At 40.9% G+C, this 25,930-nt stretch overlaps 1 protein-coding gene across 1 annotated transcript in view; it reads left to right on the plus strand.

Annotated features, from left to right (window-relative positions):
- Window positions 1-25,930, plus strand: part of MYO3A (myosin IIIA) — a 173,227-nt gene that overhangs the window by 136,162 nt on the left and 11,135 nt on the right. The window contains exons 27-33 of the mRNA XM_069732227.1: window positions 4,998-5,075; window positions 5,176-5,299; window positions 7,435-8,137; window positions 8,923-9,061; window positions 14,122-14,382; window positions 21,632-21,720; window positions 24,571-24,611. Of these exons, the coding sequence (XP_069588328.1) occupies window positions 4,998-5,075; window positions 5,176-5,299; window positions 7,435-8,137; window positions 8,923-9,061; window positions 14,122-14,382; window positions 21,632-21,720; window positions 24,571-24,611 (1,435 nt within the window). The remainder of the gene's footprint in view (window positions 1-4,997; window positions 5,076-5,175; window positions 5,300-7,434; window positions 8,138-8,922; window positions 9,062-14,121; window positions 14,383-21,631; window positions 21,721-24,570; window positions 24,612-25,930) is intronic.

Here is a 25,930-nt window from a genome sequence, read left to right on the forward strand (position 1 = left end):
AGGCTGACTAATACTGATATCCCCATACAACATCATGTTATCTGCAGCACATCTCATGTTTATATGGAGGTAGGTGTGATGTGCTGATGATATCAATGATATTTTATGCTGGCATAAACCATCAATTATCAGAACAACAAATGTTTAACTCGCTCATAATGTGATCTTTGGCATGATAGATAGGAAAACCTGACCAGCGCCTCCTTGTTGTGAACAAGTGCAAGCTGTATATTTACTCAATAAGTTGTACTTACTAAAAAAAATTACCCTGCAAGGCAAAAGAAAGACCTTTTATTATACTCACTTAGTGACAGGATATGCTCTAAAGGGATCGTTCGCCCACTCTCTACCATTGCCACTCTTATGTATATTTACCAAAGGATCAAAGTAACCCCATGAATAAGACCCGGGAGGGTCGAAACGTTGGGTTTCTTTCAACAAATTTTTCGATGTGGCAACCTCCTTTTGTTTATTTGAATAAACCTGGCATATACCTATTTGCATCATACCAAGTTTTGAGTGTGCAGTAATTTCCACCAGTATATAGCAGCAGCCTCCCCTGTTCCCCAGTATACAGCAGCTTCAGCCTCCCCTGTCACCAGTATACAGCAGCACCAGCCTCCCCTGTTCCCCATTATAAAGCAGCTCCAGCCTTCACTGTCACCAGTATATAGCAGCAGCCTCCACTGTTCCCCAGTATACAGCAGCTCCAGCCTCCTCTGTTCACCAGTATATAGCAGCAGCCTCCCCTGTTCCCCAGTATACAGCAGCTCCAGCCACCCCGTCACCAGTATACAGCAGCACCAGCCTCCCCTGTTCCCCAGTATAGAGCAGCTCCAGCCTCCCCTGTCACCAGTATATAGCACCAGCCTCCCCTGAACCCCAGTATACAGCAGCTCCAGCCTCCCCTACCACCAGTATACAGCAGCAGCCTTCTGTCACCAGTCTCTCACCAGTATAGAGCAGTCTCCCATCACTAGCCTCCTCTCACCAGTATACAGCACAGCCTCCCCCCATCTTCAGCTCTATGAGCGCTCACCTGCCCTATGTCGTCTTCCTCCTCTACTGTGATGTCTGCAGTGAGAAATGATCTCATCCTCTTCACATGCAGATTCTGCAGCATCTCAGAAGAAGGGACCTCTCTGAAGTTGCAGTGCCACTACTTCCTGAATGAATATGGAGGGGCGCTCCTGACCCCGATCCTCCCCCCCTTCGAAAAGACAACAGATTTTCTGGATTGTCCAAAGGAGGGGAGGTTAAAAAAAATAAATGTTCTTCCCCGTCCTGGTACCGCCCCCTGCAGCCCGGCGCCCTAGGCACGTGCCCTCCAGTGCCTAGTGGCAAATACGGCCCTGCCGAGGGCAGAGCGGAGTACTACAGTGCACATGAGCCAGAAAAGCTCAAAAGAGCCCCAGCGCATGAGAACTGCCGTATTTTGGTCTACCCTTTGCAAATCAAAGAGAAGTATGCTTGCACAGGAGTGCGATGCCGGGGAACACTGTGTGGATGACATAGGACACGTGATCCACACATAGCGCAGAAGGAGGACGGCATCACAAGAACAGAGGAGACACAGGACCAAGACCAGCAAAGCTGATAGATGAGTATAATGAGAGGTCTTTTTTTTTGCCTTGAAGGGCGAAATGGAGTCATATGTGCAGCATTATAGAATGCGGTCACATTGGGATGAAAGGTTTTGGCTATAGGTTATATCATAAGAAACTGGTGACAGGTTCCTTTTAAGGCAGAAAGACCCACAAACAAACAACATCTGATGTCAGCTGCAGTAAAAGCCAGAAAAAGCATCACATAGGAGAAAACCCAACATTTGCTGACGTCCATAGATTCTGGACTTCAGGCAGTCATTGCCTGCAAAGAATTCTCTACAATGTATTATAAATGAACATTTTAATTATGATAAAGTTAATTTGTCCAATTACTTTTTAGGCCCTGAAATGAGGAGGCTTTGTAAAAAATGGTTGCGATTCCTAAACATTTCCACATGACATTTTTGTTCAGCCCCATTATTGAACCTGAAAGTCTATACTTCAATTACATCTCAGTTGTTTCATTTTAAATAAAAAAAATAGTGGCCTGCAGAGCTGAAATTATAATGGTTCGGTCACCGTCCAAATATTTCTGGACCTAGTGTATAAGGTTGTCTTGTACAGGTCAGGAGACCCATAGCTGCTCCATACATCGCAGTTCGCACTCGGACCATTAAATATGGATGTGTGAAATATACCTTAGAAAGGTTAGAGGAGTGACCAACCTACAAAAAAACAAGCGTTTCCTCCTCTATTATTTGTTATTGTTGCCATGATTTGGGCTGAGATAGTCCTGTACTGGTTGACATTGATATTTAGCTAGCCTGAGCCATATATCCTGTTCTCATAGGTCCCATAGGATCGTCTTAGGTTATTTTTTTGGTATACAGTATATTACATTGTCTTTAAGGATATAAATATATACCTGAAAACAGAAATTGAACAACAAACTCACATTTTTTGTGAATCTTTCAAGCACTAAAAATAATTATTGTGAGAGGTTCTGCTCTCGGCCATGTAAGAAATAGGAGTTGGAAAATATTTTTACGTTAGGCACAAACAAACCCACATTGCTTCCAGACTCAACTATTGATCCATGTGGCCAATTTGAAATTCTGTAAGGCCAAAATCAATGGCATAATCTGATGTTTCCTAGCAAAATGCCGCAATCTATACCTCTATCCAACGACACATGACTGTAAACACTTAGCAATGGTGGCTAAGATAGATTACCAAGGGCTATGACCATGACTGATTCAATATAGTCTTAAAACAGAGGTATTAATAACATCGAGCTTAAAAAAATGGTATACTCAACAATCAGTGAAAGGATAGACTCATGTAATCAATTAGTAGATCTCACATTCTGGTTTTGAGGCAGTTTCCAGCAGTAATGCCCATGTTTTGCCAATGTTACCCTTTCCTTTCTGGAAATTTTGTGGTGGACTCCAAATTCTCTTAATATGCATTAAACGCTCATTGTTACTCATATAACATAAGCAAATCTCGACAGCATTGGTAAATCATATTTTATTTTTTTCTCTGCAAACTGGTAATCTTGCATCAGTGATCTCAGAATATAGCCAGCAAAAAAAAAAGGTAAGGGCTCATTCCCACTTGCGATGAAATCGGACGAATGCTATCCAATTAAAAATCGGATTGCATTTGGACCAATGTTGTTCTATCATTGTGTGTTCATCTGCGATTTTTTTTCTCTAGCTTGGATTAGATCACGATCGGACTGGAAAAAACTTGCAGCATGCTGCGATTATAATTGGAAATCGGATCGCGTTCAGCAATAAAACTCAATGGATGCAAGAAAAAAAATCGCACAGCACTCGGACCATGCAAGTGCTGTCCAATTGTTACACACCGATCTCCTTTGAAAAGCCATCAATTCAGCAGCTGCGAACAGTAAAATCACAGCGGGACCCGACAGGAAAGAATAAGTAGATTACATATAGTATATACATATAGAATAGATAGATATAAAGATGTCAGTGACACATATATAATAGATAGATAAATAGATAGATAGATAGATAGATAGATAGATAGAAGAAAGCCGGCAATTCAGCAGCCGCGTACAGTAAAATCACAGCAAGACCCAACAGGATAGAAGAGATGGATTACATACAGTATATACAGTATACATAGAATAGATAGCTATATACCTGTCAGTGACATATATAATTAGTGCAGTGCATGTGCAGCTTACTGTAGCATGCTGATGTCGGATACCCTCCCTTTGATGTGGGCTCCGGCGATGAGCCCACATCTTTCCGGGGACCTGTCAGCTGTTTTGAACAGCTGACATGTGCCAGCAACAGCCATGGGTGGAATCGCGATCCACCTGTGGCTATTAACTAGTTAAATGCCGCTGTGAAACGCTGACATTTAAATGGCGCTTCCGGCAATCGCGCTCGAAACACGCTCACCGGTGACCTGTGTCACGTGCGGTGGGAAAATCTCTAACGACTCGCTGATTTGTGACATTGTATAGTTTACATTACCAATTAAATGCATAAAAATCGCAATCTCAGCAAAAAAAAATATTCGGTTGACACTTGTGCTGTTGGCCATGTAAGACCTAGATGGAGGTACTTACAAACCGATCTCGCTGCAAGACTCAAATAGGGATTGATGGGTCCATTTTTTTAGAAATAATATGAGCATCAATGACCGATTCTGATGATTTCTATAATGATGCTTCAAGCCAAAATGCTGTCTGGGGTGATATATTGATTCCATTTATTCACTCTTTTTAGTCACCAGAGCAAACAATCTAACAAAAAAAACTTTCAACACAACAGACAGATAAACAATAGAAAAGTCTGCTGTTCTGTAACATGAGGTCTGTGCAATCTGCCGCAAAGAGTCTGACAGCTCACAGAAATGAGAAGCGGTCACTAATCTTTCCATGAAAATAGACCAGAGTTTGGTATAAATTACTTACCTCGTGACTTATATTGGAGGACATTATTCAAATAGCAAAGGAAAAAAAGGGGATGTATCCAGCCCCAGTTAATATAGTTCTTTTACTGAAAAACTAGCTTAAAATACCATTTCTATAATGGGAAAAGTTAAATACATGACGGACATGGTATGACGCGTTTCAGACGCACTCCGGCGTCCTTTGTCAGGCAAAAGAACGCCGGAGTGCGTATGAAATGCGTCACGCCATGTACATCATGTATTTATTTTTTCCCATTATGGAAATGACATTTTAAAGTAATCAATGAAAGGTCCAGTCAGCAAAAAGTATACTTAAACTTTTTTTTAAATTGGTCATATGATTATTTTGTTCACCCAGTACATAGTCACATCCAACATTTTAGAATCATAACGGAAAGATAACAGGATTATGCATAGTAGTATATACTGTATATATATATATTTTGTAAAAATCATGTCTATTTGTATAACTGTACATTATTATGTGTTGATAAGCTTACAGAGGCCACGTTGTACGAAAAGAAATTCATGCAAAATCTGAGATGGAAAATTTCGTTATCAAGTTCCAAGCATGTATGTATGGATTTTAGCTGCCATTACACAAACCATTGGGTTTTTGTTTTTTTTTAAATAATATTTTCAGTTTATCATCATTCCGTGTAATACATTCCAGGGGCCAGAGGATACTTGGTTAGGAAGGAAATGAGAGACAAGGTAAAAAAAGAGAACGACGCAGCCACTGCGATCCAGTCTCACTATCGTGGCTTCAAGGAAAGAAAGAGCTTTCAGAGAAAAAAGTAAGAAATTAGGTTATTTCAAAACTTTTTTTGTATTGTTTATTATGACATATGTAGCAATAATATCCATTTTTTTCTATCACCTCTCCTTCTGAGATACATTCATATTGTGTAATAAAAAAAAGTAACAAAAAAAATAATTTTTCCAGTAATCTCTGCATCAACATAAAAAAACAGCATAAAGTAACACAACGCAGTGATGAGTGGATCGATTTGCGGGACTTCCTTCCAGTGTCCAGGGCAGTGGTGCCTTGCAGCTAGACGGGAGGCCAGTGACCCTCTTACCGTCCAGCTTTCTCAACTCAGCATTTCATATGTCAGGGCTGTCGTGACATCTGTGTGACATGACATGCAGATGATGTCACGCCAGCCCTGGTTGATCAAAAGACACGCCGGGGACGCCGGATGGTAAGTGATTCGTGGGCCTCTTGCCTAGCCACCAGGTATCACTGACCTGGACATTGGACCAAAGTATATCGAAAAGATTCGCTCATCTCTAGTAACACGGTTAGTAAGGCTGAATGAAGGCCATATCCAAAAAGTTGCCGATTTCCCCATATTAGGAGAAATATTAATTCTGGACTCCTATATGATAAAAATGTATAAATCCTTGAATCAATGACCCATCTGCAGCATTCTAGTGAGGCTCCATTTAATAATGTATGCAATTTGTATTGTGAAATCTGATGACATATTTGCTTTAAAAGGGTTGTCCATAGATAGGGGACAACTTACTAATCACTAAGGATCTTACTGTTGGGACTCTTACCGATCTCTAGAATGCCCAGTTCAAATGGAACAATGGCAAAATATGCGCTCCACTGGCTCAATTGATTGTCTCGAGAACTTCTAGAAATACAGCACCCAGGTAGCTATCACTAGCAGTGCCAGAAACATCACAATGAATGGAAAGGTAGGGACACGACTATTGTTAGGAATGGTAGGGGTTCAGAGATTAGCAAGTTAAAATTATCCCATGGATAAGTGATAATTTGCTAAGTTGGGAAACCCTCTAGGCCATTATCTGATTTAGAAAACCCATTTTCCGGACCCTAATTTGAGCTCCTGAATTTATAGAGCAGAGAGGTCCCCAATGAGGACAAAGTGAAGAGGGGCTTTATTTTGCTCTCGACGACACGTGTACATCTTTGTGTAAGGGAACTGTGTATGTTTTGTATTTCTCACTTGCTGTAGATTCTCCATACCAATAAAGTCATCTGCATTGTGTGGGGAACCACCAGTATGACACCCAATAATCTAATTTTCATAGGAAGGACTGCAGTCACAATATGTTTCATAGTTTAAGGTTGAAGGTAAACTTAAGTCCATTGAGTTCAACCTATAGCCTGATGTGTTGATCCAGAGGAAGGCAAAAACCCCAAGGGGCAGACAGTAATAGCTCCAAATTAGGGGAAAAACTCCTTCTCGACTCCATATGGCAGTAAGACTGGTTCCCTGGATCAATGTTCCATCACAGAATCTAGTAATCATGACCTGTAATATTATATTTATCAAGAAAGGCAGACTTGTGAATCCTCACAGCATGCGCATTGGATACAGCAGGTGCGTGACCACAAGTATGTGATTTGCTTACATGTGGTTACATGACGACTAGACGTGCGCAGTCTCTGTCTATGCATGCGATTTCAGCAAGGCTGGACACGTCTAGTAGGAATGTGGCTGAGAGTATGCATATCACATACTTGCGGTCACCGCCGTTCCCAGTGGCAGAACTGGACAATCATCATAGCGCACAGTGCGCGCACTGATTAACAAGTCTACAGCCACATAGACGGACTACAGACTTGTAGCCCAAGACCGGACACCCCTTTAAATAGGTTGTGTCAGTATAATAGCTATACATTAATAACATATGGACATTACATACAGGGGACCCCTAGTCTGGCTGATCTATATCTTACATCAGAGACCATTCATCTGCTTTGCCGGCATGTACTATTACACTTCCTCTGCTGCGGAAGTGATGTACATGCTTAATTGTGTGTACTTCCCCCCAATCATTGATTCAGACGGATCTATTGCGATCAACTTGCTTCTTTTAAGAAAGGGACTTGTGTTCTAATTAAAGTAAATAATTCCCGTCTTTACTTATCATTACAATCCTGTTTTGCCAGGAATTCAATGAAGCGAAAACAATGTCTAAATACCAGTGAAGTGACAGAGAGAGATGAACCAGAGGTAACGGCAGAAGTTACCAAACCCAATGATCATAAAAATGAAGAAGACGCAGCCATTGTAATACAAAGTCATTATCGTGGACATCAACAAAGAAAGCAATTGAAAGAAGAACGCGAAAAACTCCAAAATGAAGATAATTCTATGCAGCCCGACAATCAAAATGAAGATGATATGGAAATAGAACAAAAAGAACAAAGTGAAAATGACAAAGATGATGACGAGGAGAGTAAAGCTGCCACAGTCATCCAAAGCAACTACCGTGGTCACAGGGAAAGGAAGAGACTCAAAGACGAGAGGCAGAAAGATGCGAAAATCGAATCTGCGTCCAACACTACTCAAGATTCAAACTGTTCTTTAGAAGACAAAATCGAAAAACATGACCATCCACTTGCTGGTGGAAAAACTTCTCAGACTGATGTAAATTGCAATGTAGAAAGCAACGGACATGCCAAAAATAATGACGAAGAAGAGAAAGCAGCCGTTGTCATACAAAGTAATTACCGTGGTTTGAGAGAGAGAGAGAGATTGAAGAAAGAAGGGAAAATTTCAAATAAAAATAAAATGGAACCAAATGGCACAAATAATGGAACAACCGATGTATTAAAAGAAATGGAAGATCTGGCATTCTTCACGGAACAGGTGAGGACCATACTGGTCTGACAGTAGTCATAGCTATCCAGGTGCACCTAATCGGGACCTGTAGTGCAAGGATTTAACCCTTGCCTAGCATGCTTTCCTACAACATCTACAAAGAATAAAAAAACAAGGCACTTCTTTTGCCTGGAACTCCTATAAGGAGCAAACAGAGATTCAGGTGGGACCCGGGCATTAAAGCCTATGACATCCAACAACTATAGCCTTGATACACTTGGCTTGACTAGGCTGACTCTAGATTACATGTAATACAAATTGAAAACTTAGGATCTTAAGGACCGGCATACCATCTCTAAGCTTTTGGCTCCAGCACAGGCCTCTCTAGTGGTCTCAACCAGGAACATCCTCTTCCTCAGTCACCTGACCATTAAGTCATCAGATTGGCTGGACTATATATGCATCAGATGATGTTCGGTTCCAGCTAATCATAGCTCTCATTGGTCAGGCAATTGGTCAGGCACATTATGTTATTTCTTCCTGTCCCGAAGAAGACCACCAAAGAGTCCGGCCATAGAGTTTTGAGTCATTGATTATACTTTCCTTTTTTTATTTATAACATTAAATGCCTTTCGAAAAGTGTTTTTTTGTAAGTCCAACAAGCCTTTTGACACTATGGTAGACACATCAACAAGACATTGTCTCTCCAGAGGGAAACCAGGGCATTCCTCATATGGTGCACTGGCATAAATTAATCTGTCTTATTAATAAATGGGATGAGCTTAGTCGTTTTCACTATTTTAGTATATATCAATCATACTATATCTTTCCAGATCACCAGATTGTCAGACAACTATTTAATTTTGCAACAAAGGCTGAATGATATGATTATGTCTAATCAGCTGAATCCTGAGACTACAGCATTGGTAATGAGAGAGAAGATAATGAATGATGCCCATACAAATAACACAGGTAAGGAATTTACCATTCATTCTTACTGATAAGTAAAGAACAAGGAGCCATGAAACCGAACTCACATTACTTAGGATGAGAACCCTTAGGGATTATTCACACGCTGGGTTTTTATGGCGGAAAAAAACACACTTTTTATGATATCAACAAATTAAAAAGATTTCTGAAATCTCATGCAGATGCTGCTTATATTTCCTTGCAGATTTGAACCATCCAAGCTTTTTTTTTCAAATCTGCAGCACATCAATTATTTGTGTCTTTGCAGCGTTTTTTTTACTTATTCGAATGCATGGGGAAGGAACACATGTAAACAGTCATAAAAAATGCATCAAGAATATGTATATTTTACACAGAGTTTTTTCCTACTAACATTCTCTATTTTGCTGGCTCGTGATGCAAAAAAAGGCAGGTCACAAAGTTGGGGGTCACGGACGAAGTATACACCGCTTGTCCATCTCGAGCCAGTTGATCACAATAAGGACTCCTTTTAATCCCTCAAATGACCCTGGTACCCTGAAATATTATAGTGGGGTACATTGATGACAGTCTTTATACAGACCGAAACGTCTACTGTATGTACTCTACCTCATTAAAAAAAAAATTTCACCGCATTAACGACTTGTGTGTGCCATATGTGTATTGGAGCACTCCAAATCACATCAGTCCACTGAACAGAAAACAAAAAGGGGAGAAATGGGCAGACACAAGTTGGAAAGACAAAAATCAAAAACAGGGTGGTAAGAGCCTACTCTCAAAGCCCTATTTCACATAATGTTTTATCCCCCTGTTTTTCACAGATAGAAAATATACCCATTAAAGTCTATGCGCAAACAACAAAAAATGGAGACATGCCCATTCTTGACCCAATTTGAGGATCAAAATTGCCCTCTCAAGTCGATGGGTCAATGAAAAAAGCTGACTGCACATGAATGCCATCTGTTAGGCATCTTAGTACTGTTATTTACTGCCTAATCAATGGGAGATGTTTAAAAACTTTTTTTGTCTAGCATAAAAATGATATCATAGACCAAAAATTGGATCAAGAACACTAATGAGAAATGTGTAAATGACGCTTAAGGAGGAGTGTAATGATCGTGGTCGCAGAGGGTGCAACCGTGACTGGGCCCGTGTGGGAGGGGGGCTTGCCGACGCCAGAGACTATCTTCTGGATATGTGTCCTTGGATGCACATTCTGCTGAAGTATATTGCGGCCCAGAATCCCACCGGCTCCCTGCAATGTAATACACATGGCCAGCAGCAGTCGTCAGCGAGCCTGTCAAGGGCAATGCATAACAGTGATATCATGTTGGAAAAGAGTGGCAGAACTGACATTATACCAGGAAGGGGCTCGGGACAGTGGGTATTATATAAGGAAGGGGCCCAGGATGGGAACATTAAACCAGGAATTGACTTATGATGGGGAACATTACACCAAAATGGGGGACATTGTTACAGAAAGGGGCCAGCATGGCGGACATTATTTTAGTAAAGGGTCCATGACAGGGGACATTATACCAGGAAGAGGCCAAGAATGGAGAACATCATTACTGGAATGGGCTCAGAATGGGGATATTACAACATGAAGAGACGCAGGATGGGGATCTTATGCCAGGAAGAGGCCCAGGATGGTGGAACACTGTTACAGGATGGGGGCTAGGACGTGGAACATTATTACAGCAAGGTGCCTGGACGGGGGACATTAAATATATTAGAATTGTGGTTTAGATTATATAGGATATTATAGAGGTTGTAATCCATAAAATAAATGTATTTTTCCTGTATCTTTGTGCAAGCTCATTGCATTTGTACAGCCATCATGCTGCGTGTTCTTGCGCATAATTCAATGCAAAATACCCTGCACTATTTCAATATATCACCTGCTCGGCTTCCAAAAACAAATTAACATTTTGAGAAGGCTTTCGCACAGTCTTTCTTCCGACGCTCTACTTGTGCGCCACTACCGTGTCAAGGCGATATCTAACGGTATTTACAGGATCATTTCGGTTTTTTGTTATCTGCTGTCAGATTCCATTATTGGAAATGTTTTGAGGCAGAAATTGCTATTACCTGACAACGTTTCCGCTGATCCAATGAATTATTTCTTTCCTTTTACCATTTATACATCAAATTGGAGAAAAAAACAAATGATGTTATTTTATAAGAAATGGGATATGTCCTCCCATCCTTTTTATAATACCGTTGTTTTGGCTTTTTTTTCTGGGAATACTAAACAAATATAATATCAGCAAAGGCAAAGTAATAAAACAGTTTTGGGTGGAAACTGATGATGGAATACAGCCTAAACATTCTGAAATACACTATATAAATGTACTACAACATAAATATTATTATAGTAAAAATTATATATTTTTTTTTTTTTGCGCATTTTATAGGTTTTTCTATGATCCTCCAATAATCCAAAATATTTATTAGCCCGTTCCCATTAATGGCAAATTAAAAACTATTACACATTTTTAGCCTTTTGGGGAAATCTATTTAGTGGTTGTAATTCAACCCCCTACCTTAAAGGGGTTGTCCAGAACTTTAACATTGATATGGTGGATACCATACATTTAGCCCCTATTCTAATCAATAGGTGGTGGATGTGCAGTACCCGATCACTATTACGTTAACGGCACTGAACTCTGCAGCTCCATAACTGAATAGTTCCAGCCACCGCAAACACTGGGAACAGCTGATCAGTGGGGGTACTGGATGTTGCACCCACACCGACCAGACAGTGATGACCTATCCTAAATATAGGCCATCAATGTTAAAGTCTTAGACAATCCCTTTTAATCTATTAGGGTATCAGAACACTATATTTTTAGTTGAATCATAGCACTCCTGTGCCAGTGAGCTTCCAGTGCTCCTCATGCTGCACTAGGCGGGAAGGAGTTAAAAACAATTTCTCTGAATTGCTGCAACGCAAGGGATCTATGATGCTGTCAGTTCGGCTCATTAGACCCATGGTCGGCCACGGAAAACTGATTGTGTGAAATTGGCCTAAGGGAGGAAAAGACCATAATAATCAAAACCTTTCTTGCACACATTCTCTGCGGATAATGGTCATTGATAAGATGGGCATTCTCACAATTTTTACGCAGTAGATATTTCTGGCAGCCCTTCTTCAATAACAATAAGCAGCATTTTACCGGCCTTTTAAAAATTATTATTATTTATTATTATAGCGCCATTTATTCCATGGCACTTTACATGTGAAAAGGGGTATACATAATAAAAAACAAGTACAATAATCTTAAACAATAGAAGTCATGACTGGTACAGGAGGAAAGAGGACCCTGCCCGCGAGGACTCACAATCTACAAGGGATGGGTGAGGATACAGTAGGCGAGGATAGAGCTGATCGTGCAGTGGTTTGGTCGATCGGTGGCTACTGCAGGTTGTAGGCTTGTCGAAAGAGGTAGGTCTTCAGGTTCCATTTGAAGGTTTCTATGGTAGGCGAGAGTCTGATATGTTGGGGTAGAGAGTTCCAGAGTAGAGGGGATGCGCGGGAGAAAGCTTGTATGCGATTGTGGGAAGAGGAGATAAGAGGAGAGTAGAGAAAGAGATCTTGTGAGGATCGGGAGACGAGGTCACAGATGTATGGAGGACACAAATTGCGGATAGCTTTGTATGTCATGGTTAGGGTTTTGCATTTCAAAAACCTGACCTGCACATCCAAACATAGACTCAGTGTGAACAGGTGCTGAACCTAGAGTCGCCAACTCATATATAGTTAAGTAAATAAGGCAGCACACTGCAGCGCTAGAACATACAAACTTGAAAAACGAAATTTGAACTGCATTACTGCACTAGAAATATGAAAAATGAGAGCGTTTAGCGCATAAAAATGGCCAATTTTATGTGTACCTGTTAGCCCCTTTACGGCATCTCTCTTATACCAGGTCCTACACTTGCCTTACCTCGCTGAGAATAAACGTCTCCATCTGAATGGGTGCACGTGAAACCTCTTCCTAGACTGAAATTCTCTCTCTGTGGAGGGGTATTGGACCTGCTGTAATTAAAACACCTGTGGCTAGGAGGCGGAGTGCACGATCAGAAGGCTAGAGAATACATTTCAAAAACCTGACCTGCACATCCAAACATAGACTCAGTGTGAACAGGTGCTGAACCTAGAGTCGCCAACTCGTATATAGTTAAGTAAATAAGGCAGCACACTGCAGCGCTAGAACATACAAACTTGAAAAACGAAATTTGAACTGCATTACTGCACTAGAAATATGAAAAATGAGAGCGTTTAGCGTTTCTAGTGCAGTAATGCAGTTCAAATTTCGTTTTTCAAGTTTGTATGTTCTAGCGCTGCAGTGTGCTGCCTTATTTACTTAACTATGGTTAGGGTTTTGAACTGTAGTCTCTGGGTAATTAGGAGCCAGTGAAGGGATTGACAGAGGGCAGAGGCGGGGGAATAGCGGGGGTACAGGTGGATTAGTCGGGCAGCCGAGTTTAGGATAGATTGGAGGGGTGTGAGAGTATCAGAGGGGAGGCCACAAAGTTGGAGGTTGCAGTAGTCAAGGCGGGAGATGATGAGGGCATGCACTAGAGTTTTTGCAGATTCTAGTTTGAGGAATGTACGGATCTGAGAAATATTTTTGAGTTGAAGTCGGCAGGATGTGGAAAGGGCTTGGATATGTGGTTTGAGGGAGAGATCAGAGTCAAGGATTACTCCGAGGCAGCGAGCTTGTAGGACTGGGAAGAGTGAGCAGCCATTTACTTTAATGGATAGGTCTGTTGGGGGAGTCGAGTGAGATGGGGGAAAGATGATGAATTATGTTTTGTCCATGTTAAGTTTTAGAAATTAAAAGATGATTGCATCAAATCTTAGGTCAGGACCAATGGAGTTTCTGACCAGTTCACCATTGAGGTAAGTATAAGTAACCATTGAACCACCCAAAAGCCTCTGCAGAATTTAAAGATATTGTCCACTACTTAGACAACTTCTTGTTATACCCCTCGCTTGGCACCCATAAAATAATAAAGCCTATACTCCCCTCTTTTGTTGGCACCATTCCTGTGGTGTCAGCACTCGCTCTCCTCAGGTCTCCTGTACGGTGTTGTGACACGTGATGCTGGCACCCACTCCATGCTGGCATCATTGTCCCCAAATCCGGACAAATCGAACATGAAGAGGAAGTCCGGGATCAGCTGCAGCTTGGACCTACTCTTCATGATCGGTTTATCCGAAGATGGGGACAGTGACGCCAGTGCTAATTGGGCACCGAGCTCATGTGTCAAAACACTCCACGAGAGCCCCGGGGAGAGTGACTGTCGACACCGCGGGAACAGCGCCGGCATGGGAGGTGAGAGTAGGCTGTATTATTTTATTGGGGTCAAACATTTTGATCAAGAAGGGGTTGTTCTAGTAGTGGACAACCTCTTTAATGACTCTACTGGATGCAATGTGGACTCCCATGCACTAGTATTTGTGCCACATTCTAATTAATTGTGCGTCTTGTTACACTTCACTCATATGAACTCCCAACAATTCGGAACAAACATACTGTAGCAACACTATTCTCAAAGCTTTCAGACTACCATGGAAAATAACACCCCATGGAGCAGGCGTATTTCTCAGAGGGTTCTCTGACTTGTTCTCAGTTACACATATGCTGCCCTGTTTTATTTCTGTAAGTGTAGGGAAGGAAATGGTAAGCATTATATACCAGCTTGGCATGATTGGGCACAGCATGTATGGTGAGCCATGTGGAAGGCTCTGGATACATTCTAGTTCTATCAGATTCATAACATTACGAGTGGTCGGCTTTGCAACATATAATAAAATATCACTGAAAGGACAAAAGAGCTTGTAAATATGGCATCTGGTGAAATAAAGTCTCTGCTATGTGGTCGCAATGTATATAATCCTCTTAATAACTTTCAGAAGCAGTTGTAGTTTTTGTGCTATTGGTTGGGTTGGTTGGACTATTTCTTTTTTTTAGAATGGGAACACTTAAGGACTCGTGCAGCCAACCGTTGTTTTCGGTCCGAGTGCGATCCGACTCAACATGGGATCACACCCAGACTAATGTTATCCTGTGAAGCCATGCACATGTCCAAAACAATCGCTGCATGCCCAAGTTTGATCCAATATTCGGATAGCACCCAGCCTTGCAAGTGAATGAGTCCACAGAAAACATCGGACTGAACTCGGATGACACCGATTTCCATGGACTGTCAGAATGGAAAAGATGGAGATTTTTTGTCTTTATATTCTTCTCATTCAAGAGAATTGGATCACACTCTGATCAGAGTTTGATCAGAGTGTGATTTGCATAATTTACCTGATTCTTTCGGATCAGAGAATATTCTCTCGCGAGACACTAGCCTAAAAGGAACCTATCACCTTGAGAAAATCTATTTATAAGGTTAATTTGCAGGTGAATAGAACTTAAAGTGGTTGTTCAGAACTGTTTTTTTTTTCCTATAGCTAACTACCTACCATTTCTGCCAAGTGATGATCTCCCCTGGCTCAGTGAGATGACCGCTCCTGTCGGCGATTCTTCTGCTTCCTGTGACAACACGTCAACAGAGCAGTTCCTTCTCTTACGCTCGGCTCGGTTGATGGGGCGACGCTGTCAACGTCATGTCAATTGACAGCTGGCTCCCTGCAGATTAACCCCTTAGTATACCTATAGGTAAATAGCGTTTCTTAAGGTGACAGGTTCACCTTAAAATGGTTACTAAAGTTATAATAACAAACTTTTTATATCCAAAGTACAAGGGAATATAAGAAATTCTGTAATAAATCTTATCAGATACAAAGCACTTCTTCCCCATCCAACCTACCACTTAAACTCATTATTCACTCAGAAATACAGCTACCAAACTGAGGGATCAAATTACAATTGCACTTTGAAGTCCATGGAGAGAAAAAGAGTGTGTAGGAGAGAGAAAAAGAGTGAGAGAGAAATGCAAAAAAGACACAAGTGATGCTCTTACTTCTAGTAAACGCTTTATCTCTCTTCAGTGCTGGATTCACAGCTGCACTGCTGAGTAATGTTGTACGATGATGTCTTCTATTCTGCTGCTACTTATCACCACGTGCCAGTAAGAGACACGAGAACATGAATCCCTTATAACTGTGTGTAGTGTAAGGAAGACATTAGGGCAGCTCTTCTCAACCTACTAGCTCAGAGACAACTGAAAACTAGAGATAGACTCTGCAGAGAGGAGAGGAAAACCTGGTGTTAAAAATGCAGTATACAAGTCATGTAATATCCAAAATTATGTTGTTTCTGAAGTACATACACATATAAGATTTTTCGTTAAAAGGAACCTATATCTTTATGAGCAAGGACCAGTTTTCGGTGTGGCAAAGCGGGTAAATGCACGGAACTTCCCAAGTTTAGATTTTTTCCTAAAACACTGCCACATTTGTAGTATGCAACTGCCTCTTTGAAAATTACAATATATTTATAGGTGTAACGTGAATTTAACAGCATGCAAGAGCTAAATTACAATTCCATAATGTATTATTTATTTTGCAAAGAACAACAAATAAACCCCTTAAACGTTCAGTGAAATAGTTACCGGATGCTCTGAGCTCCCTACTGTGTCTACGTTGCCCTTCTCTATCTCCGAAAATCGCTCTTGGGACATTTCCACTGCTGATTTCAGTGAATTCGCCTTGCAGCTGCCAGCAAGTAATATGTAAGAGGATTTAAAGAAATTGCCGTAATGTCATCTCAGCCAACAGACAGGGCAGCAAGCTCTGCTAATTGTAGATTGTGGGGGTTGGAAGGTTCTGCTTAGTAATCATAGATGGTGTTAGTCATCGGGTTTGTGACTTGTGAAGTATGAATCATCTCCCGTAAATGTAAATTATTCTCAACTCTCAAACTTTTACTTTTTTTTATTATAAGAACTACTTATGCATTTACAGTACGTGCTACATAATTACACATTGTCATCATGTGGTGATGAGGATAATAAGAGGCTTCTATGTGATTCCTGTACTGTTTGGATTAATGCCACCGCGTACTCTCTGGAGAAATATAGTCACTGAAATATAAAATCGTGATCACGAAAAAAATTAAAGTCCTCTTTTAAAGGGAAACTGACAGCTGATAAATGCTGCCCCATCCATGGACGGCATGAATCAGACACTGGCTGTATGATTTAATTCATATATGTTTGACTCTGAAACACAGCGACTTTTCAGAAAAAAACACAGTTTAATAGCCATCATGGACCAAGCCGTGCTTGAGACTAGTAGGACAGGCAGGTCCCCATTGACTTTGTATGGTGCCCGAGCGGGGTAGTCGTGGATGAGCTGCTGCCTCTGCATGCTCTGGCACCCTACAGGAAAATCGTGTCCTAGTCCCAGTGTGTTGCTTCATGTGGCGTGCATCACACTTACTTCTGGACCATAGGTGTCCACATGCTCCAGGTTTCCATCTTCTAGAGATGCGGCACACAATCCAGGGGACACCGAATTCTTTAGAACAGTCGAAAATTTAGTGAGCAGTTTACAGTCATGGTAGTAAAGTATGTGGGATAGGGCACAACAGGCTATAGTCTTTCCCTCAGGTACTGGACATAACTTCAACCCCAACATTCGGTCTGTGTAGAACAACCCTTTTTCTTACTGACTCCAATGACACAGGGAATTCTTCTCCACCGAAGACGGTCCACCTGGATTCCATTACAGTCCCACAGGCTTGACGTGCCCAAAGACTCTGACATTTGTCTTGAAGTTCCAGGACCGGAAGACGGGTCAGCACGGAATGGTTATATGGCAATCCACTGCCCCAAGTAATAGGCTCATGTTGTCCCTAGCAGCCCACTGCACTGGACCACGGTTATCACTTCACCACACTTCCGCAAAGTAAACTCAACTTCCTGCATCTAGTCTCCTGCTTGATCCTAGTCATTCCTCCCCCTCCTTTGCTGGCTAGGTGTTAATCCAAGGTAGCAGGATTGGAGAAGACACCGTGGACTAAGCCACATAGGAGACTAGTTGGACAGGCGGGTCTCAGGCAGCTTTTCTCAGCTCACTCCCATGGAGCATTAGGACTTTCTGCCAAACTAGTCTCCCATGAGGTTAGATCCCCAGCGGTTTTTAGGCCACATTCACCTGTTCAGTATTTGGTCAGCATTTTTCATCAGTATTTGTAAGCCAAAACAAGGAGTGGATGAAAAATGCAGAAAGGGTTCATATGTTTCTATTATACTTTTCCTCTGATTGTTCCACTCCTGGTTCTGGTTCCCAAATACTGAACGTGTGAATGTGGTGTTAAAGTGTGATACATGCATCTTGTGGATCGGTCAAGGTTCCCTTTAACAACGTTTTTATGTTTTTGATATATTTTTAAGGGTTTTTCTGTGTTGTTATTTGTATTTATCCTACTATTGATTTTTGAGTATCCTTCGGTGAATCTAAGATTAATCTCTGATGGTTTTATGTTTATCCTAGGTTTGCATGTCCTACCCTTCAATATATATTTATTCTATGATGGATCATTTTTTCATCAGTGTCCTGGATCTGTTTTTCAACTTTCAATCACTTTTGGGCAGTACAGCAGGTTTTATTATCCGTGTTATAAAAAGAAAAAGCCGAAGGAGGTTTTCCAAATTTTTCAACGAGTCAGTGAAAAAATGTATGCAACTCAGATGGTATTCATGTGCTGAACATTTTTTTGGAGGACTCACTTGAATGGGAGAGTTCAGACATTTTAATAGCCCCATAGAATATAATGTCTGTGTTCTATTAGTAAAAAATTAACAGTACATCTACAACAAGCTAACATGTGCATGAGACCTTAGGGTAGAACAAAGTGCTATACACAAGAGACTCCTAAAAAATGGACACCTAAGGAAATGTCCATTTTCATCCTCGTTATGTTTAGGATTAGTGATGAGCGAGTCAACTCGTTGCTCGGGTTTTCCAGAGCACACTCGGGTGACATCCGAGTATTTATGACTGCTCAGAGATTTAGCTTTCATCGCGGCAGCTGAATGATTTACAGCTACTAGCCTGCTTGATTACATGTGGGGATTCCCTAGCAACTAGGCAACCCCGACATGTACTCTGCCTGGCTAGTAGCTGTAAATCATTCAACTGCCTCGATGAAAACTAAATCTCCGAGCAGTCAAAAATACTCGTAGACCACCCGAGCAACGAGTACACTCGCTCATCACTATTTAGGACCAATTAAATTATATTAGTTCACTCTTAAATGGGTTGTATCATCTTCTTCAGGATCACACTGCTTCTCCGCCTCTCGGCTTCCTGCTTGCTGGGGGTGGTGTGCTCCAGATGATTGACAGTTCATACCAGCAGTATGGACATGCCCACTGCTGCCACTGTTGCTCTACCATGCTGCTAGTCAAGACATCTTTGCCTCTGTAGCATGGGTGAAGAGCAGGGGACTGAATTTCACCGAATCCCACGATATGGCCAGCTTAAGAACCGGTAATCTAGGTACACAAAAAAAATAAACAATCCCTTCGTTATTGGAAACAAACAGGATATTTAATAAAAGGTGAATTGCAAAGTTTCTTGTGTTGACGAACACTTTGCAATTTTACCCAATTAGTAAGATGAGACAATCGCTTTAATTAAGTCTCACGCCAATGGCTATATTGCAAGCTGTGTAACATGGCACAAATAACCTGCTGGATCCATGAGGAGTTACATTGGGGTTTTTTCATAATGATGGAATGAGAAGAGAAATTATCTCTTATTGAAACACACAACGTTTTACAGAATGATTTCCCCCTGAAGCATTGCTTCTTGGTTTGCTGTGTGCATGAACTCTTATTTTGTTAGTTCACGCAGTGCCCACAGGACCTTTTCTTATATTTGGCCTCTGGTAGAACAGTTGGTAGAGTGTGTGCATTAGTAAGGATAACAAGTTCTTTTCATATATGAAATGATGCTCTATATGAGATACCGTATATATGAAATGATGCGCTATTAGTGCTGTCGTACCTTCACAACAACCAAAGCTGACACATAGAATCTCAGGCTTTACTAACACATTAGAACACTTTCTCAAGAGCTAGTAGAACACATATGGTCCATTATTGCATTTGCGCCTTTTTTCTGTCTAGTTTTTGGTATTTTTCGCTTATTTTTCATTTGCACCATATTCTTTTTTTAATTTGCGTCTTTTCTTTAAAGTCTATTTTATGTGTTCGACTGATTTTTTTTTTTTAATGTTTGTGATTATTGGTGGAGTTTGAAGCTTGCATATGTTTTCGACTGATTCATCAAGTGTGACTTTTAAAAAAAAGTTGTGAAATTCTTGCACAAATGTACTCCAGTCCCCCTTCTTCTCTGTGATTTTATGTATGTCTGAAATTTTTGCAACATTTTAGGAGAGCATGTTACTTTTTGAGCTCAAAGGAAAACTGACTTAAAAAAAAAACGCAAATGATGAATCGGGCGCGTAGTGTATTGCAATGATATCTAGTGAACATAAGCTCTAATGCAGCAAAAAAACAAGCCCTGACATGACTGTCGGCAGAAATATGGAAAAATTATAACTCTCAAAATATGGAGGAATTCTGCTGTTCTGGCACCTCAGGGCCTCTGAATATGTGACAAGCACCCTCAAACCATTGCAGCAAAATGTGCACCACAATATGGCGCTCCTTCCTTCTGAGCTTTGCACTGTGCCTCAAAAGTAGTTTTTGACCACATAAGAGCTATTGGCGTACTCAGGAGAAAATGCGTAACATACTATATTACCCATGAGGAAGGACTACGCAGATACACCCAAGCTCCAGTTCCTTGTATAAATGGCACAAGGTAGATCAATTTTGTATTAGGACACAGGAACTTCAAGTTACACATCTGATTATAGACAAATTTCGGCAGCCATGTTAAGTAACAGCCAAGCCTATTAAAGTACTGTATTCAAGCAGAAGTGCTGGCTGGCAAATGTCACAAGGTAGTAAATGCCCCTAGGCAACTGCCTCTTATGCCTTCCCTAAAATTAAGCTTTATTCAGCTTTAGAAAAAAGAAGAGATTAATCTCAGTATTTCTATTTTCGGGGATTGTAGGCTGCAGTATTTTACTTTTTCAGGTAAGGGACTAATATGAGATAATTAACCAGCAAGGTGCAACACGCTTCCCCAAGTCTCTGAGGCCCCCATGATAAACATTTACTTGTGGCCAGGGCTTTACAAATATTTTAATTAAAAATACTGTTTAATTAGGAAGCTTCCACAATCAGCGAAATGATCTTCAGCACCAAAAGAATAAATTAAAGACATTTAAAGAACTGGTACTAAGGGAAAACATGATGTGGCCAATAACATCATCAACAGATGTTTGCCCAAACTACAAAAATATATAGAATATGAGTGACGAGTGACAGCTGTCTGCAGTGTTTACCAGACCGGATCTAACCCCCAAAGTTTTAGAGGGACTCTGACTGGCGCCTAAGGGGCCCAAATGAGGGAGAAGAGCACCATGAATGCCATGTGACAGTTATGGGACCGTTACATAATTTAGTAGGACCTAAAATCTTCAAGTCTGTGTTCCACTTTTTAGTTGTTTAATGTTAATTTCCTTTGTAATTATTATTGCTCTGGATTAGATGATGTTAAACCCCAGAGGGCTCCAAGAAGGCAAAAACCAAAGACCTTAACCAGCCCAGATGAGTCTACATACTACAGTCTCCTACATGTAAGTCCACGCTGGAATGTCTTGACAATATTTTAATTAAATGAATATTGATTGAAAACACAATCAAGTAAGTGTTTTTTTTAGACCGGTCAGCTAAGTGTTTCACTCCTACTGTCATAACCCTTTACAATATATTTTTTATTTTACATCTAATTTTTGAAAAATCAATTCACATTTCTTTCTATTCGTTAACATTTAAAAATTGAATGCGTCTATGAATCTGGTCTTGTTTCTCTTACTCAACGAGCATTGAGTCAGAAGTGAAACCCTTTGGGCAAACACGGGTCCTATTGTGTCTGGATCTAAATCTAAAGGCTCCAATAGTACCGATTAACTAAAAGTTGGTCAAAGCAACCGATTTTGATGAAACCAGCTGGCCATCTGATTTGTATGGGACCCCCCTGAATCTGACAGATGATGTTGGAGGAGAGGAAGATCACACAGTTTCAATTTAAGCGCCTGACTTTTTTGTCCTTTCTGAAGATAGTCCAGTGCAAGAGGTGTTTGGCAGCAGCATATCCCACCCACCATAGTAAAAACACATGAACTCTCATCCATATTAATCATTCATGTGTATGGAACAGTTAGGATAGATAAATGTCGGCCAAACGGGCAATTGGCTGACATCGCTATTAGATGTAGGTGCATCTAAAAGGTGGTACCCACTACTGTACAATCCTTTCCTAATAGCTCCACTGCCCATCATCGTAAAGTAACAACACTTACGGTAATACTTACAACCCATACTGGTGTCATTCCTCCGATATGCAATCTGATGATCAGTGGAGCTATTAAAAATGGGTTGTCCAATGGTAAACAGCACCTTTACTACTGCATCATGGTGAAGGGATGGTCTCTTGAATTAGGATCACAACAGGCTATGCTGGAAATTGTAGTTTTGCAACTTCTGGAGAACCACAGATCAGAGATCATTGATTTAGTCCTAGGCTTTATTTTTGTTTACTTGAAACATTGTTGTAGATTATTACAGACATATGTTGTTCTTTCTTCCATATTTTGCTTCTACTGTATATTCTGCCATTCCATAATACGTTACATTCTTCATAACCCTTTCTCAGAAAATCTCAAGCATTCAGAAAGTTATATGACTAAAAAGCTAAACGCAATTCCGTCTCATTTAATGTACCAAACTAAAATACAATCAGCTGAAGCATATCTTTTACTGCCTTATTCAACCTGCATCATTATTGCTCACCGCCGTATCTCTCTTTTCCTGCAACAGCTCTGCTTATTTTGACAGAGTTTGGGGCGAAACTGTCATAAAAACTCCATAAGTCGCAACATTTTTGCACATCCCCTTGTTGCGCAAAAAAGTTGTGACTTTTCAAAGAAATTTACACCAAAATTTGGTCGTAATTGCTTTATTGGATCGGGGTCAAAGAGTGAAATCTTTTTTCTAATTCTGGAAAACCAATGAAGGTAGAGTGGCATCACTAATGTAAGTTCTCTGCCCCTAATAATATATTTACCAGCTGCCGTCTTCAGCTCTTCTCAGCGCCGCTCTGGTCCAGCTCCATCATCTTGATTGGAAATCAGAGGTAACAGTCACAAACTCTCAATGTAAAGCCAGAACATGGAGGCCAGGACAATGCTCTCATAGACTTACATTCAGAAGTTACCTCCAGTCTGCCCAACAAACACTGCAAAGATCTGCAGGTCACAACCAGTAGAAGACGACCAGAGCGGCGCCGAGAACAGAAGAAGACAATGGCTGGTAAGTACAGTATATTACTGGGGGCAGGGAACTTACATTAGTAACACTACTCCAGTGGTGAAATAAAATAAACCGCTGGGGTGGTGCTTTAATTGTTCATAAATGCTTTAAATGTGTATGCACCCCTCTGCTCCATTCATTCTCAATGGGACCACCAGAGATAGCTGGGGTGGTCTTTGGCAATCCCATTAGGAAGATGCGCATGCTTAATCTTTGCTTCATTGTTACCGAGGTCCTGTTCATGGGATTTGTGAGGAGTGCCACCATCATGACCCCAGCAATTGGAAAGTCATAGAATAGAGGATAACATCCAAACTTGGCAAAACCATTTTAAGGACGTTTGATTTCTGATTTGCTGCTGAAGTAAATGTGTTAAAATTGCTGTTTTCATTTGGATATGTCCCACTTCACACTGTCTGTAGAACTATCTATCTATCTATCTATCTATCTATCTATCTATCTATCTATCTATCTATCTATCCCATATCTATCTATCTTTCTGTCTATTGTGGCCCTGTATATGTTAGACATTAAAGGGACTCTGTCACCTGAATTTGGAGGGAACAATTTTCAGCCATAGGGGCGGGGTTTTCGGGTGTTTGATTCACTCTTTCCTTACCTGCTGGCTGCAATATTGGATTGAAGTTCATTCTCTGTCCTCCATAGTACACACCTGCGCAAAGCAAGATGAGCGGATTTCTTCGCATAACCCCGCTCCAGGTCAGTGCTCTGTGGCTGTGGATACCTCTGGGATCACAGGCTCGGCTTATGATTAGCCAGGCTGGTGTAATGCCACCTGTGTGCCATGCCCCCACACCGGGAACTCGGTAGCTCAGGAAATTTGCACAGCTCCTGTTCAAAACCTGAGATCCCTGACCTGAACTACTAAAGCGATCCACTCATCCCTATTTATATAGACTCTTTTCCTTTAAAAAATAATCTGCCATTAAGTATTTCCATATACTCATTGTCATTTTTGAATAGGAAGTTCCTATGCTGTAGTAGATATCCATCGCAGCAGAATAGACTAATCAATGTAATATCTGATCTGTCTTAGAATTTTGTACCATTTATGACAAATGTGTCAATTACTGTAACATAAATGACTTTTTCAGTTGCCATACAAAGATGAAAAACGGAAACCAAGAAAAGAAGGGTGAGTTTAGTAATGGCTACAATATGTTTCAAGTTTCTCAATAATTGGTAAATAATGACAATCTTCATATAATAATATTTTATAGAATTTTTTTTATGTTTAATTATTTAACTTCATGTCAATGTAGTGGATTTCAGTCTCTGTACTAGTTAAAGCTCTGACCCCAATAAAGGCAAATTTTTAATTTAATTTTGAACTTATTTAGATTAAAAAACACAGTGTATGCCAAACTAGAACAAGTGCCTAGGAATGATATGTAGCTTTATAGTTTCCTATTATTTGAATAAATATTTTTTCAGAATATAAGCTGTTTAAATGCTGCCAAGACTTATAGAGAAAGCCTGAGAGTCCTGTTACTCCGCCCATTTATCGAGAAAGCCTGAGAGTTTTGTTACTCTGCCCATTTATAGAGAAAGCCTGGGAGTCCTGTTACTCACCCATTTATAGAGAAAGCCTGAGAGTCCTGTTACTCCGCCCATTTATAGAGAAAGCCTGAGAGTCCTGTTACTCCGCCCATTTATAGAGAAAGCCTGAGTCCTGTTACTCCGCCCATTTATAGAGAAAGCCTGAGAGTCTTGTTACTCCGCCCATTTAGAAAGAAAGCCTGAGAGTTCTGTTACTTGCCCATTTATAGAGAAAACCTGAGAGTCCTGTTACTTCGCCCATTTATAGAGAAAGCCTGAGAGTCCTGTTACTCCGCCCATTTATAGATGAAGCCTGAGAATCCTACTGCCCCACCCACTTATAGACAAAGCCTGAGAGTCCTGCTTCCCTTCCATTTATAGGCAAAGCCTGGGAGTCCTGCTGCCCCATTCACTTATAGACAAATCCTGAGTCTCCTGCTACCCTGCCCACTAATAGACAAAGCCTGAGAGTCCTTCTTCCCTGCCCACTTATAGACAAAGCCTGGGAGTCCTGCTGCCCCATTCACTTATAGACAAATCCTGAGTCTCCTGCTACCCTGCCCACTAATAGACAAAGCCTGAGAGTCCTTCTTCCCTGCCCACTTATAGACAAAGCCTGGGAGTCCTGCTGCCCCATTCACTTATAGACAAATCCTGAGTCTCCTGCTACCCTGCCCACTAATAGACAAAGCCTGAGAGTCCTTCTTCCCTGCCCACTTATAGACAAAGCCTGGGAGTCCTGCTACCCCATTCACTTATAGACAAATCCTGAGTCTCCTGCTACCCTGCCCACTAATAGACAAAGCCTGAGAGTCCTTCTTCCCTGCCCACTTATAGACAAAGCCTGTGAGTCCTGCTGCCTCGCTAACTTATAAACAAAGTCCACACACAGTATTTTCTTGCATACTTTTGAAT

The sequence above is a fragment of the Ranitomeya imitator genome, chromosome 6, assembly GCF_032444005.1.
Source record: "Ranitomeya imitator isolate aRanImi1 chromosome 6, aRanImi1.pri, whole genome shotgun sequence".
Classification (NCBI taxonomy): domain Eukaryota; kingdom Metazoa; phylum Chordata; class Amphibia; order Anura; family Dendrobatidae; genus Ranitomeya; species Ranitomeya imitator.